The 10,616-nt window shown below is 45.6% G+C and overlaps 1 protein-coding gene across 1 annotated transcript; it reads right to left on the bottom strand.

The window, feature by feature from the left end:
• Positions 1–823: 823 nt before the first annotated feature.
• On the bottom strand, positions 824–9,233 carry ZBTB42 (zinc finger and BTB domain containing 42). Its single transcript, XM_066629499.1, has 2 exons — positions 9,171–9,233; positions 824–7,611 (listed from the first exon to the last, which is right to left on the bottom strand). The coding sequence occupies exon 2, from the start codon at positions 7,595–7,597 to the stop codon at positions 6,167–6,169; it is 1,431 nt and encodes a 476-aa protein (XP_066485596.1). The 5' UTR covers positions 7,598–7,611; positions 9,171–9,233; the 3' UTR covers positions 824–6,166.
• Between the last annotated feature and the right edge of the window lie 1,383 nt (positions 9,234–10,616).

Consider the following 10,616-nt stretch of genomic DNA (forward strand, 5'->3'; position numbering starts at 1 on the left):
TACAAATTCAGGAGTAGAAGAACGTTTTCATAGTTGAGGGAAGTAAACTGTGCACCCCACCCCCAAATAACGTACAAGCATTGCTTCTATTTAACTTTAAGGCCCCATTTGCACTAAAGCCTTAAAGTCATGCATTTGCATTTGTTGCATTAAAGCCGTTATGGGTGTGGAAATCCTAATTTTCAGACAAAACGCAGCAGAGGGAGAGGAAAACAATCCCGACTTAAGAGCAAGTTCCAATCCAGATCCACCACATCCATTTAAGAAGGAAAAAAGCTCCCATGACTGGCTGGCAGCTTCCTGATGATGTTCAGTAGCAAACCCGAGTTTGTCCCATTTGATATTGCAATGAACTTTCTTTGTAGGCTATCGAGCAGTGTTTCTCAAACTGTGGGTCTCATTCATTTCAATATTTTTGATATATTAGACATAATGCTACCATTATATGTGACTGCATTTGGGGAAATGTTACAGTCTTGTACTTTTAACAAGCTACTATGTATACTTTTTAAACAATAAATGGGACTTAATCCTGGGTAAAATTGCGGCCTAGGATTGTCAAATATTTCCTGCTTGATGATGTCATTTCTGGTCATGACATCATTTCCAGTGGGTCCTGACAGATTCTCATTCTAAGAAGTGGGTCCTGGTGCTAAATGTGCGAGAACCACTGCTACAGAGGAAAAGTTAAACATGTGGCTGCACAGCAAGGAAGGGGGTGGGGTGGAAGAAACTGTATTCACAACTCCCAACACTTTTCCTTTGTACGTTTAACGAGAGACTAAAAAGGATTTCATTTTTAACTCTAATGTGTTTTATTTAATAAAGACAGCAGTTCTAATCACGATTGTCACAGTTTCTTTTTTTCCTTTTTCTTTAAACAGCACATACCAATACACAATTTCAAACAAAAAAAATCCACACAGAAACTAAACACTACAGGAACGGTTTTTTTCTGAAGTCATTCTTTTTATGCGATTGTCAAATCTAGGCTAAACACAGCATATAGCTAACATGGGGGGAGAATAGTTCACTATAAAACAGTGAAAGAACATTTTTATAAAATATAGTCCATTCCGATAGCTTTTCTACATACTGTATACTATAAAAACTCTTCCACAAAAAATTAGTGTCTTTAAATATACATATTTAAATCTGAACTGCACCAAGATTAAAATCAATTAAAAATAACTGATGATCTCTCTTTTTTTCCTCTCAAAACATTAACTTCACAGTATTGGTTTAGAGTAGAAGACAAATCCAGTGTTTAAGTAAAGCAACAGTAAGGTAAAATCCCGACTCCAGTAAAATCCAAGCCAAAGAGGAGCCAAAAGGAACCCAATTATGTTCTCTGCAAGACAGAGCAGCTGCTGCATAATGAACCACCCTAAATGTGCAATGTTTTTAGTAGTTTTTCTATAAAGAACCTTTTTTTCCCAAAACATGCTCCGAACTATTGCAACCTTTTAAAAAAAAAAAAAGCACAAGAGAACACCACCACACAACAAGAGTTACCTTAAAATAAAAGTGCAAACTTCTTAAAAAAAAAATCAACCCAGGAAGGTTGGGAAAGAACCATTTATAAGACAATGCTTCGACAATTCACTGAGGCTGGACACATCTGCCAACTTTTCATTGCAGCCTACAGCATGCTTTTTTTAAACTAAAGTTTCATTTCTAGATACAGATACAAACTTGTTTCAACTCTCTCACACCAACTTTCTCCAATAGTGTCTTATGCCACTTTTAATGTTTTTGTTTGTTTTGAATTTCTGCTACAAGTACTAGCAGAAGAAAAACAAGCAAGCACCCCAATCCAGAGATCTAGACATATAATCTCTTGCATGCATGCAGTCTATTCATTGCAACTGGAGGGGCAGATTGGCAGACAGCTCCACCTTCTTCACTGGAATTAATAGGGACACTATTGCATGTAAATGAGTTCCTGCACCCAGTATAAGAGAATACTTGCTGGGATCAGGATGAAAGAGAGCTACTGTTCTATGCACTGTCTCAAATGCTCACTTTTCAAAACATGTAAAGAAAAAACAGTTTTAAAGTTATGCAGATTTCAAAATGGTTACTCTGAAAAGGCTCCGAAATAAGCAACCCACTTAACAAAAACATTCTAATAAATACTATATCAAGTATCATCAGGAGGGAAAGAACTTATAACTTAAAAAATTAACAGAAAAGAAATAACTTAAATTTTTGAAGGTTTTGTTCAGTGCTATTTCCAATCCAAAGGAGAAAATAAAAGTGAAGTAAGACCACAGTACCATAATCATCTCAGGCACATAATGCTCCAGCATGACTTGCATGTGTTAGCAAGAATATTTGTACAGAAATAAATGAAGTCAATTTAAACATACTATAAATAGAAGTAAAATTTCACATTATATGTGCCATCCATCATTTGAGAGGGGAATAAAAAGGAGCTTTCAACATATCAGTTCTTGTCCTAACAAATTTTCCCCAACCCCTTCCTCAAATCCAGCATTGCTACCAATATTGCTCATTCACAGCAAAAATGCACTTCCTAAATACAGTGGCCAAAAACCAAGCAAGGGACACTTATGAGCAGGAGGAAAAAGAAAATGCATACAGCTGCAGCTTCCTCCATATCAGTTCCTATAGCCAAAGAGACAAACCTCCTTAGACTAAACAGTGGCTTGCCACTTCAGCAGTGGGAACTCTTGCCACAAAAAACAAGGGTTTTAGCTGAGCACACTTCCTTCCTGCGATTACATGTTCCCATTTCGTAAGATCTCAATAACCGAAGGGAAATGGTGGACAAAAGTTTTCTTCTGCAGCATAACATAACCTGTCCTTTAGGACAAACCATTTCAGTGCTTCCATAATATCAAATTTTCTTCAAAAACAGAAAATAATTCCAAAGAGATGGTTACACTTTCATATAACTCCCCCCCAAAAAAGTCAGTAGATTTGATTTAGCGATTCTTCTCTATACCCACTCAGTAGAAATCACTCTTCCCACAAAATTACATTCAACAGATAGTTTTTGTCAAAAGTTTCACATCCACAAAAATATATCTTGAATTGATATCTTCACAAGAAGGCATACTTGATATTTGTGACACTAAAAAGGCTGTAGAAATAGGTGAATTAATGCCCCAAATTTGTTCTAATAGTACAGACTTTGATCTCTCTTGACCCAAAACAAACAGCACACCACCCAAACAACGCGACAATGTTTTGTTGAGCCAGGGGTACAATCAAACTTAACCTCTTCTTAAGATATGGCAATGTGCCATTTACACACCAACAGAACTTGATTAAACAGGACCTATGGAGATGAATAGTTAATAACAAATAATGGACAAAAACAAAACACAAAGTTGTACAGTGAAGAAAGTTGTTGGAGGACTTAACTTTTAGTGTAGCAAAAATGCTTAATTTAGTAGAAACCATTTCCCAGTGTTTGGACACACTACCGTGCATTGCAGAGGACCACACTTTTCCAGAACACAACAGAAAGTCTAGTAATTCGAAATATTGGTCAAGGGTTTCTCTTAAGAAGCTGTTCTCTAATTGCCTGCATACTGTAAAAACCTATTGATTTCTTTTAAATAAATTATGTTGTACAACTCACAGCTGGAGAACTTCAGGCCTGTGGAATAAAATGGGCACGTCCACCTCATCAGATTCTCTTATGGCTTCCTGAAGACCCCATTAATTGTGGCCCACCCTGCTTTTACTTCCAGCCCTGAGCTGATCTTTGTCAGCTGTTCCAGCCAGGTGCTCATTCTGGAAAGAAATGGGCAGGCCTGATTCCAAAGTGAGTTCCAAGAGGAGGGGAAAAGTGACCCAGGAAATTAGTGCTCAGTGTCCTATTAGTGCCATATTCCCTGTGATAGCTTCTAACCTGCAAATGTTCTGCACAGCCCACCAGAATGCACTGGATGTTGGAGACCAAGGGGGCAGAGAAAATGTGCATGTTTCAGAAATAAATAATGTCCATGCTTGGCACAAGAATATGTACCAAAGTCTGCATGAATGATAGTGCTTACATACATCTTCACAGAGGCATGCGCATTTCAGTGCAGTCTGGCTCACTGCTCAAATTTAACAACTGGTCCTGGGGACCTAGAACAAGGTTGCCAACTGGTCACAAAAAAACCAGCCTAGCCTGCTCCTGTGCTTTTAACAGGAGCCTGCTATACAGAAAACAGCTGGTGAAGCTTTTCATGGCAAGGAGCTATGCACATTATTGCAGCAGGTCAGCAAGACTGGCCAGTTCGAAGTTGGCAAACCTAATGTAGACTGAAGAGAGGTGTATTGTGTCCAGCAACACAATCCCACTACCTATAAGTTGTGGGGAGAAAGGCAAGAGAAGAAGCAGTACCCAAATGTGACACGCAGAGACAGCGTTGCAAGGTGAAATGGGGAGGGCTACAAACAGTCCCACCTCCTTTTAGTGACTAGGTGGTAAGTATACTCAGCTACACCAAGGTGAGATAGCGGTAGAAGGGATGGAGCTCAGCAAGGCTGCCAGGTTACCTGTTCACTGCCTTGACATGCATGAGAGAGTGAGGTATAATAAGAGATGTTTTCATGGATTAAACTTTTGGCCATTCTGAATAGACCAATGTGGCCATGTTTCTGATAGTGTGCTCTTACTCCAATGGGAACTTACTAGCAAAAAAGTGCTTTTGTTAGAAACAGGGTATTAAAAGACAGGGGTCATTGACTAATTTTTACTCACACCACATGACATTAGGATGTCTGCATATCACTTAAGTATTCTGCTCCAGCACACACTGAGCTTTCAGTATTAACCAAGGCCTCGTTCAAGTAATCCACCTGTCCCCTTTTCTTGCAGGTCTTTGCACAGGTAGCCCTGAGCTCACCCTGAAAGTTCTATACTGATGGGAGGGGTCATGTCACTGTGCGTTTAAAACCTACCCACATCTAAGAAATTACACTCCACAGTTAGAGAAAAATATTTCAGTGCCATACATAAGAACTGCATGTTCAGGTAGGACTACAGAGAAAAAGTAGATGAAAGGCAAAAAATATATATAACAAGATCAGCAGCAGAGTGAGTTTGATTGAGCAGGAACGGTTTCAAAAAACAAAAACAAAAATTCTTTACCTCCTGCTTAGTTTCAAGGGCAGTTTCAGACTGACCACATGAATTTCAAGGCCTCCTAGTTATAAGGATTCTAGACGGTCCCCTCGAGGCACACAAAAACCAGAGTTCTCTTTAAATATGTGTCATAAATAACATGAGGTTTGAGATTTCACCCCAATCCTGAAATTCTATTTGTCTGAAACACATTTAAAATACATAAACCAAAAAAAAAAAAAAGACTGAAACAAGTTACATCCAGAGCATGGCTGGCCCAGCCAGGAAGGGACCCAATGCAACCTGTGTCCTGGTGGGGCAGAGGGTGCTCTTCGGCCCCAATCTGCTGCCATCCCTCTCTAATCTGCTGCAGACACCAGTTGCATCCATCTGCTCCCCACTCATTTGCTCCCCCCCCACATGCTCTCTTTGCACAGAGTTTTAAGGGTGTCCCTTTAAACCTTGCACAAGGACATAAAGCGGTAATGCGCATGCAACCTCCCCAAGTGAAGGCAGGAGGGGTGAGTAAGGGGAGGCTTGAGGCAGCAGCCTCTGCTGGGCTGGCTCCGATCCAGAGTGAGAAAGAAACCAAGGCCATTAGAATCGAAAATTGCCTACTTGTGGCACCTAGAATGCAGACACAGATAATGAAAGTGGGGTGATTGTTGCTGTACAGACAGCAAAGTCTGTCATACTAAAGGCGATGTTTTGGGTCAGTTTTATCAGGGGATTTCTTCATCACATTTCCAACTTAGCAAAAAAGCACTGCCAAACCAGGAGTGCAGGGAACACGCTTAGGATCAGGACAGTCCAATCCACATACCAATTAAGACAATCAATGTGTTCCATCAGTTTCTATCCAAGGACTCTAAATTACTTGTGGCTTCAGATTCACTCTTCCTGTCGCACAGACATAAACAAAATATATGGGGTGGTGGGTGGTAGGTGCAGGCCCATTACAGGCAAGGGGAGTGGGTGCAAAGATTACCTTCCTTCATTAAATATACGTCCCACCCACTTTCTGAAATCAAGAACCTCTAGCAAAAGCCAAAGGCACCTTTTGCTACAGGATTTCCCTCAAACTACCAAGGACTTTACAAGGCCACAATGAAATTTGCGGATGTGTCTGTATAAGTCGCCGGACTGGGTAAACCGTCTCTCGCACCACTTGCAGCCATGCGGCTTCTCCCTTGTATGTACCACCGCATGCCGGCTGAGGTTGTGGGAGTACTGGAAGCTCTTCCCGCACTGGCCGCAGGTGTAAGGCTTTTCACCCGAGTGAGTCCTCTCGTGTCTTTTCAAGGTGTACATGCAGGAGAAAGTCTTGCCACAGAGCGTGCAAGTGGGCACGGAGCCGTCAGGAGACAGTCTGGTTCGGGAGCCGTCCTTATCGCGGAAGTGTGAGCTGAGGTGGAGCTGCAGGACATGTGGGCTGGGGAAGACTTTGCTGCAGAGGGGGCAAATGCAGATGTGGCCCGGAGGCACCAGAACGCCAGAGGACGAGAGGTCGGAGGAATCCATGTCGTCTTCGCTCACTTCTCGCTCTGCGTCGACATCCTCCTCCTGCATGGGAGTATTGCCGTTCTCTACAAACACATTTCCTAGCCCGGTCATCAGGCTCTTGGCAGGATTCCCAAAATGCTGACTTTCTGGGCTCCTCGCCTCCTGATCTTCCTCATCCGAAAGACACTCTTGTTCGTCTTTAACAAGGGGCTCGCTACCCTGCTGCTGGCCGTCGCAAGCCAGCTGTCCAAAGACGTGGGAGGGGTGGAAGGAATCTCTCCCAGCCACAGGCTTGAAAGACAGATCTAAAGCACACTCAACATCATTTGAAGCCAACGGATGGTTAAGAGACCTTTGGGACAAAGGTCCTACCAAACTACCAACATTGGCTTTTGTTTTCTCAGCTGCCATGGTGTCCAATTCTGCCTCCCCCATGACAGAGTTGATACTTACGAGATCAGAGGACCAGCCCGGATAACCGCTGCCCTTTTCTTTCCCGGCTGGTCTTTCATATTCGGCAGCGATCATTTTTTGTTTACTCCCAGGGTTGAGCTCGTGCCCCAAGGGCACTCCATTATCCAGGGCCCGCTCGTCCCTTTCCAGATGAGCCCTGCAGCCGTTCATTTTCTCATCCGTACATAATTCCTTATCTTTCAGCTTGCCCTTGCAGACTTTCACAATGTCGTACATGTGAAGGTAGCTGGCTGCAGCCAGCACATCTTCCACCGGAAGGCTGTCGAACTCCAGCTTGCCTTCGTACATGAATTCGAGCAGCAAGTCAAAGGCTGGAGCTGTGACAATGTCACTGTTCAAATGCACAATGTCCCTTTTGTCTAGCTGGTCCCTGTAGAAAAGATGGAAGAACATGCTGCAAGAGGCGAGAACAGCTCTGTGGGCTCGGAACTGAGCGTCTCCAACTAAAACAGTACAGTCACACAGGAAGCCCTGGTGACGCTGCTGACTCAGACACTGCAGTAACTGCCGGCTATGGTCTGGGAACTCCATTCTTCCTTCATAACCTGTTCAAAAACAGGAAAAACTTGAATAAACCGCAGGGCTTCTATGCAGCTGTGAACAAACAGATTGGCTTGGGGGGTGACTGGAGCCTTGGAGATAACAGCTCAACTGTTAATTGTCTACGATATTTTTTATTATTTCTTTTTTAAACGCCCCCCCCCCCCGCAAGAACACCTGCTTCAAAACAGGAAAAACTAGACGCTAAGTAAACCAAAGCTTCCAGGGAAGTTAACGTCTCTCCAACCTCTACCTTATGCTGGCTGGTAGGTTTAAAGAAAGAAAAGAGACTCCCGAGGTTTAGACATTCTTGGAAATCTTAACTTCAGGGCATCATCCTGCCTACTGCAAAAAACAAATGCATTTCACACACTCCACCCTCAACGCCAATACACACAAAAACCATTAACTTCATACGTGAAAATCACATGCGTATTGCTTTGAAGTTTTTTTAAACGCCCCCAAGACTACTCTTCCCACTCAAAAGGACATGGATTAAAAAATAATAAAGGCCCCCAAAAGTTTTTAATATACGGCAATCCAATGGAGGGCCCTCAGCCCAACCACCTGCAGTTAAAAAAAACAAAAAAACTCCCAAGTTTTTTTGGGGGGTGGGTGGGGGGTCATTTCTCCAACAACTTACCTTGCTCAGTGGAAAAGCAGGGAGTGTAGGGCTCATGGGAAGGCAAAAAGCACCGGTCTCAAAAGTTCTGGAAGAGCCCGATCGCCAAGGGATTGGGGAAGAGGGGACTCTGCTAGCCAGTAAGGGAAGAATGCTTGTGTATGTGTGCGAGGGAGGGAGAGAGAGGCGAGCGTATGGGAGTGAGTGCTCCGTTTGCTAATTACACCGCAAGCTGGAGAGTCAGCTGCTCTGACTTCACTGCGATGGAAATGCTACCTCCAGCTGTGCCCCTTTTAATGCCATATGTTCCTTCAAATCTCGCTACCAGCCAACCACAGCTTGCTGCCTTTTAAAGTTCCAGCAGCCCCCCATTTATAGCCATCTATTAAATCTCCAACTTCAACCCAATCCTTCCAACTCCTGCCTCCTTTTTTCCCCTCTCTTCCCCCCTCCCCAGAAAGTGGCTCCAATTTTGATCTGATTACTACTAGTTGCTTCTCATGGAGGACACAAGGAATTGACCTTTGCAGAGGTGCAGGGGAGGAGGAGGAGGAGGAAGAGAACAAGAAAGTTCAGAGCAGGCAGGTTGCAAAAAACTTTTCAGGGGACACACACATGCATAGACCACATCCTAGCCCTGAAACGCCTGTGGGTGGCCAGGGGGCCCCACTCCCCCTTGGCCACCCCCTGTGCACCCTCCCCTCCTATTTACAACTTTGTAAGACTATCCCTTCGCCTGCCTCCCCGCTTTGTGCTCAAGGGTCCAAACGCATCTAGCAACACAACACAAAAATAGTGCACAATCCAAACTCCCAGGGAAAGGGGGGGGATCAAGTTTTGCAAAAAGGGGGGGCTGCATCCTCATCCTCCTCACCACCACCCCCCAGCCAGGGGGAAACACACACATGTGCAGGCTTGAAAAGAGACAACATTGCTACTCACCAGCCTGCCTGGGTGTTGCTCAGGACTGCAGACCAGGGAGTGCATCTGCTCCAGCCTCTTCCTTCCCCCACCCCCAACTCTGCGCCTGCCCTCCCAGCCACCCCAGATGTGCCTCCTCCCCACCCCTGGGTTGCTCGGCGTGGCTGTTTCTTGTTGCTGGCAACCTAGTAGCAGCTCCTGTGTGTGAGAGTGTGTTGTGAAGCAGGTTGTTAGCCAGGGCGCTCTCGCGATACTTTCCCCCCCTTGCCTGCTGCGCGTTGCTGGTGCTGCCTTCCCGGTGCAGCCACACAATAGCCAGTCCCAGCCCAGATCGCCCCCCCCCCAGCACTGGCGGCGCCGGCCAGGACCGACGCCTCTGCACGGCTGTCCGCTGCCTGCAACCCCCCTGCAGCCTCCACTCCCCCCGCTCCGCCCCAGTCGCCAGCCTGCCAGGGCTTCTGTTCTGGGCAGCGGCAGCTGCTGCTGCTGCTCCTTGCATGTGCAAATGCTCCGTCCCTCCCCCTCTCCCTGTCCCGATCCCAACTCGGGCTGCTGCTGCGGCTAGAGGGAGGGAGGGAGGAGGAAGAAAGGTGCTGGCGTCCTCGGGGCTGTGACCATCCCCAGCCAGAAGTGCTGCCTCTGGGTGCAAACTCTCCTCTGCCTTGGGGCAGAGACCAGATTGCTGAACGGGGCCAAGCAATGCAGGCAACCCAAGAAGAATCAAGAAAGCAGGAGGGGGGGGCTGGGAGCTTGCAAAAAAATGGCTAGAGGTGATAATCGTAGCTGGGGGGAGGAAAGCGCTAAGTTTTGCAGGGAGCCACACCAGAGCGTGCAAAAAAATGATAGACGTGATGATCAGGCTCGGCAATGTCTGGGTGGCGTAGCTAGAGGCGGGCAAAGCACTATGTTTTGCAGGGAGCCTCACCGCAGCATGCAAAATACTGAAAGACGTGGTGATCGGGTTTGGCAATGTCTGGTGGCGTAGCTAGAGGGGGCAAAGCACTAAATTTTGCAGGGAGCCTTACCGGAGCGTGCAAAATAATGCTAGACGCGATGATCAGGCTTGGCAATGTCTGGGTGGCGTACCTAGCGGGGGGGAAAGCACTAAGTGTTTCAGGGAGTCTCACTAGAGCGTGCAATAAAAGATAGACGTGATGATCGGGCTTGGTAATGTCTGAGTGGCGTAGTTAGAGGGGGGGCAAAGCACTAACTTTTGCAGGCAGCCTTACCAGAGCGTGCAAGAAAATGCTAGACGTGATGATCGGGGTTGGTAATGCCTGAGTGGCGTAGCTGGGGGGCAAAGCACATAGTTTTGCACTATGGCATGCAAAAAAAATGCTAGACGCGATCAGCGGGCTTGGCAGTTGCTGAGTTGCGGTTCAATGCACTGCCCCGTGCTCAGAGACGCAAGTTCTGCTCAGAGGCGTAGCTAGAGGGGGGCAACGCGCTATATTTTGCAGGGGGCCT

This window comes from Tiliqua scincoides, chromosome 1, assembly GCF_035046505.1.
Source record: "Tiliqua scincoides isolate rTilSci1 chromosome 1, rTilSci1.hap2, whole genome shotgun sequence".
NCBI lineage: Eukaryota > Metazoa > Chordata > Lepidosauria > Squamata > Scincidae > Tiliqua > Tiliqua scincoides.

Bases quoted from the DNA above. Each gene is read 5' to 3' on its own strand.
- ZBTB42 (XM_066629499.1), bottom strand. From the start codon at position 7,597: ATGGAGTTCCCAGACCATAGCCGGCAGTTACTGCAGTGTCTGAGTCAG.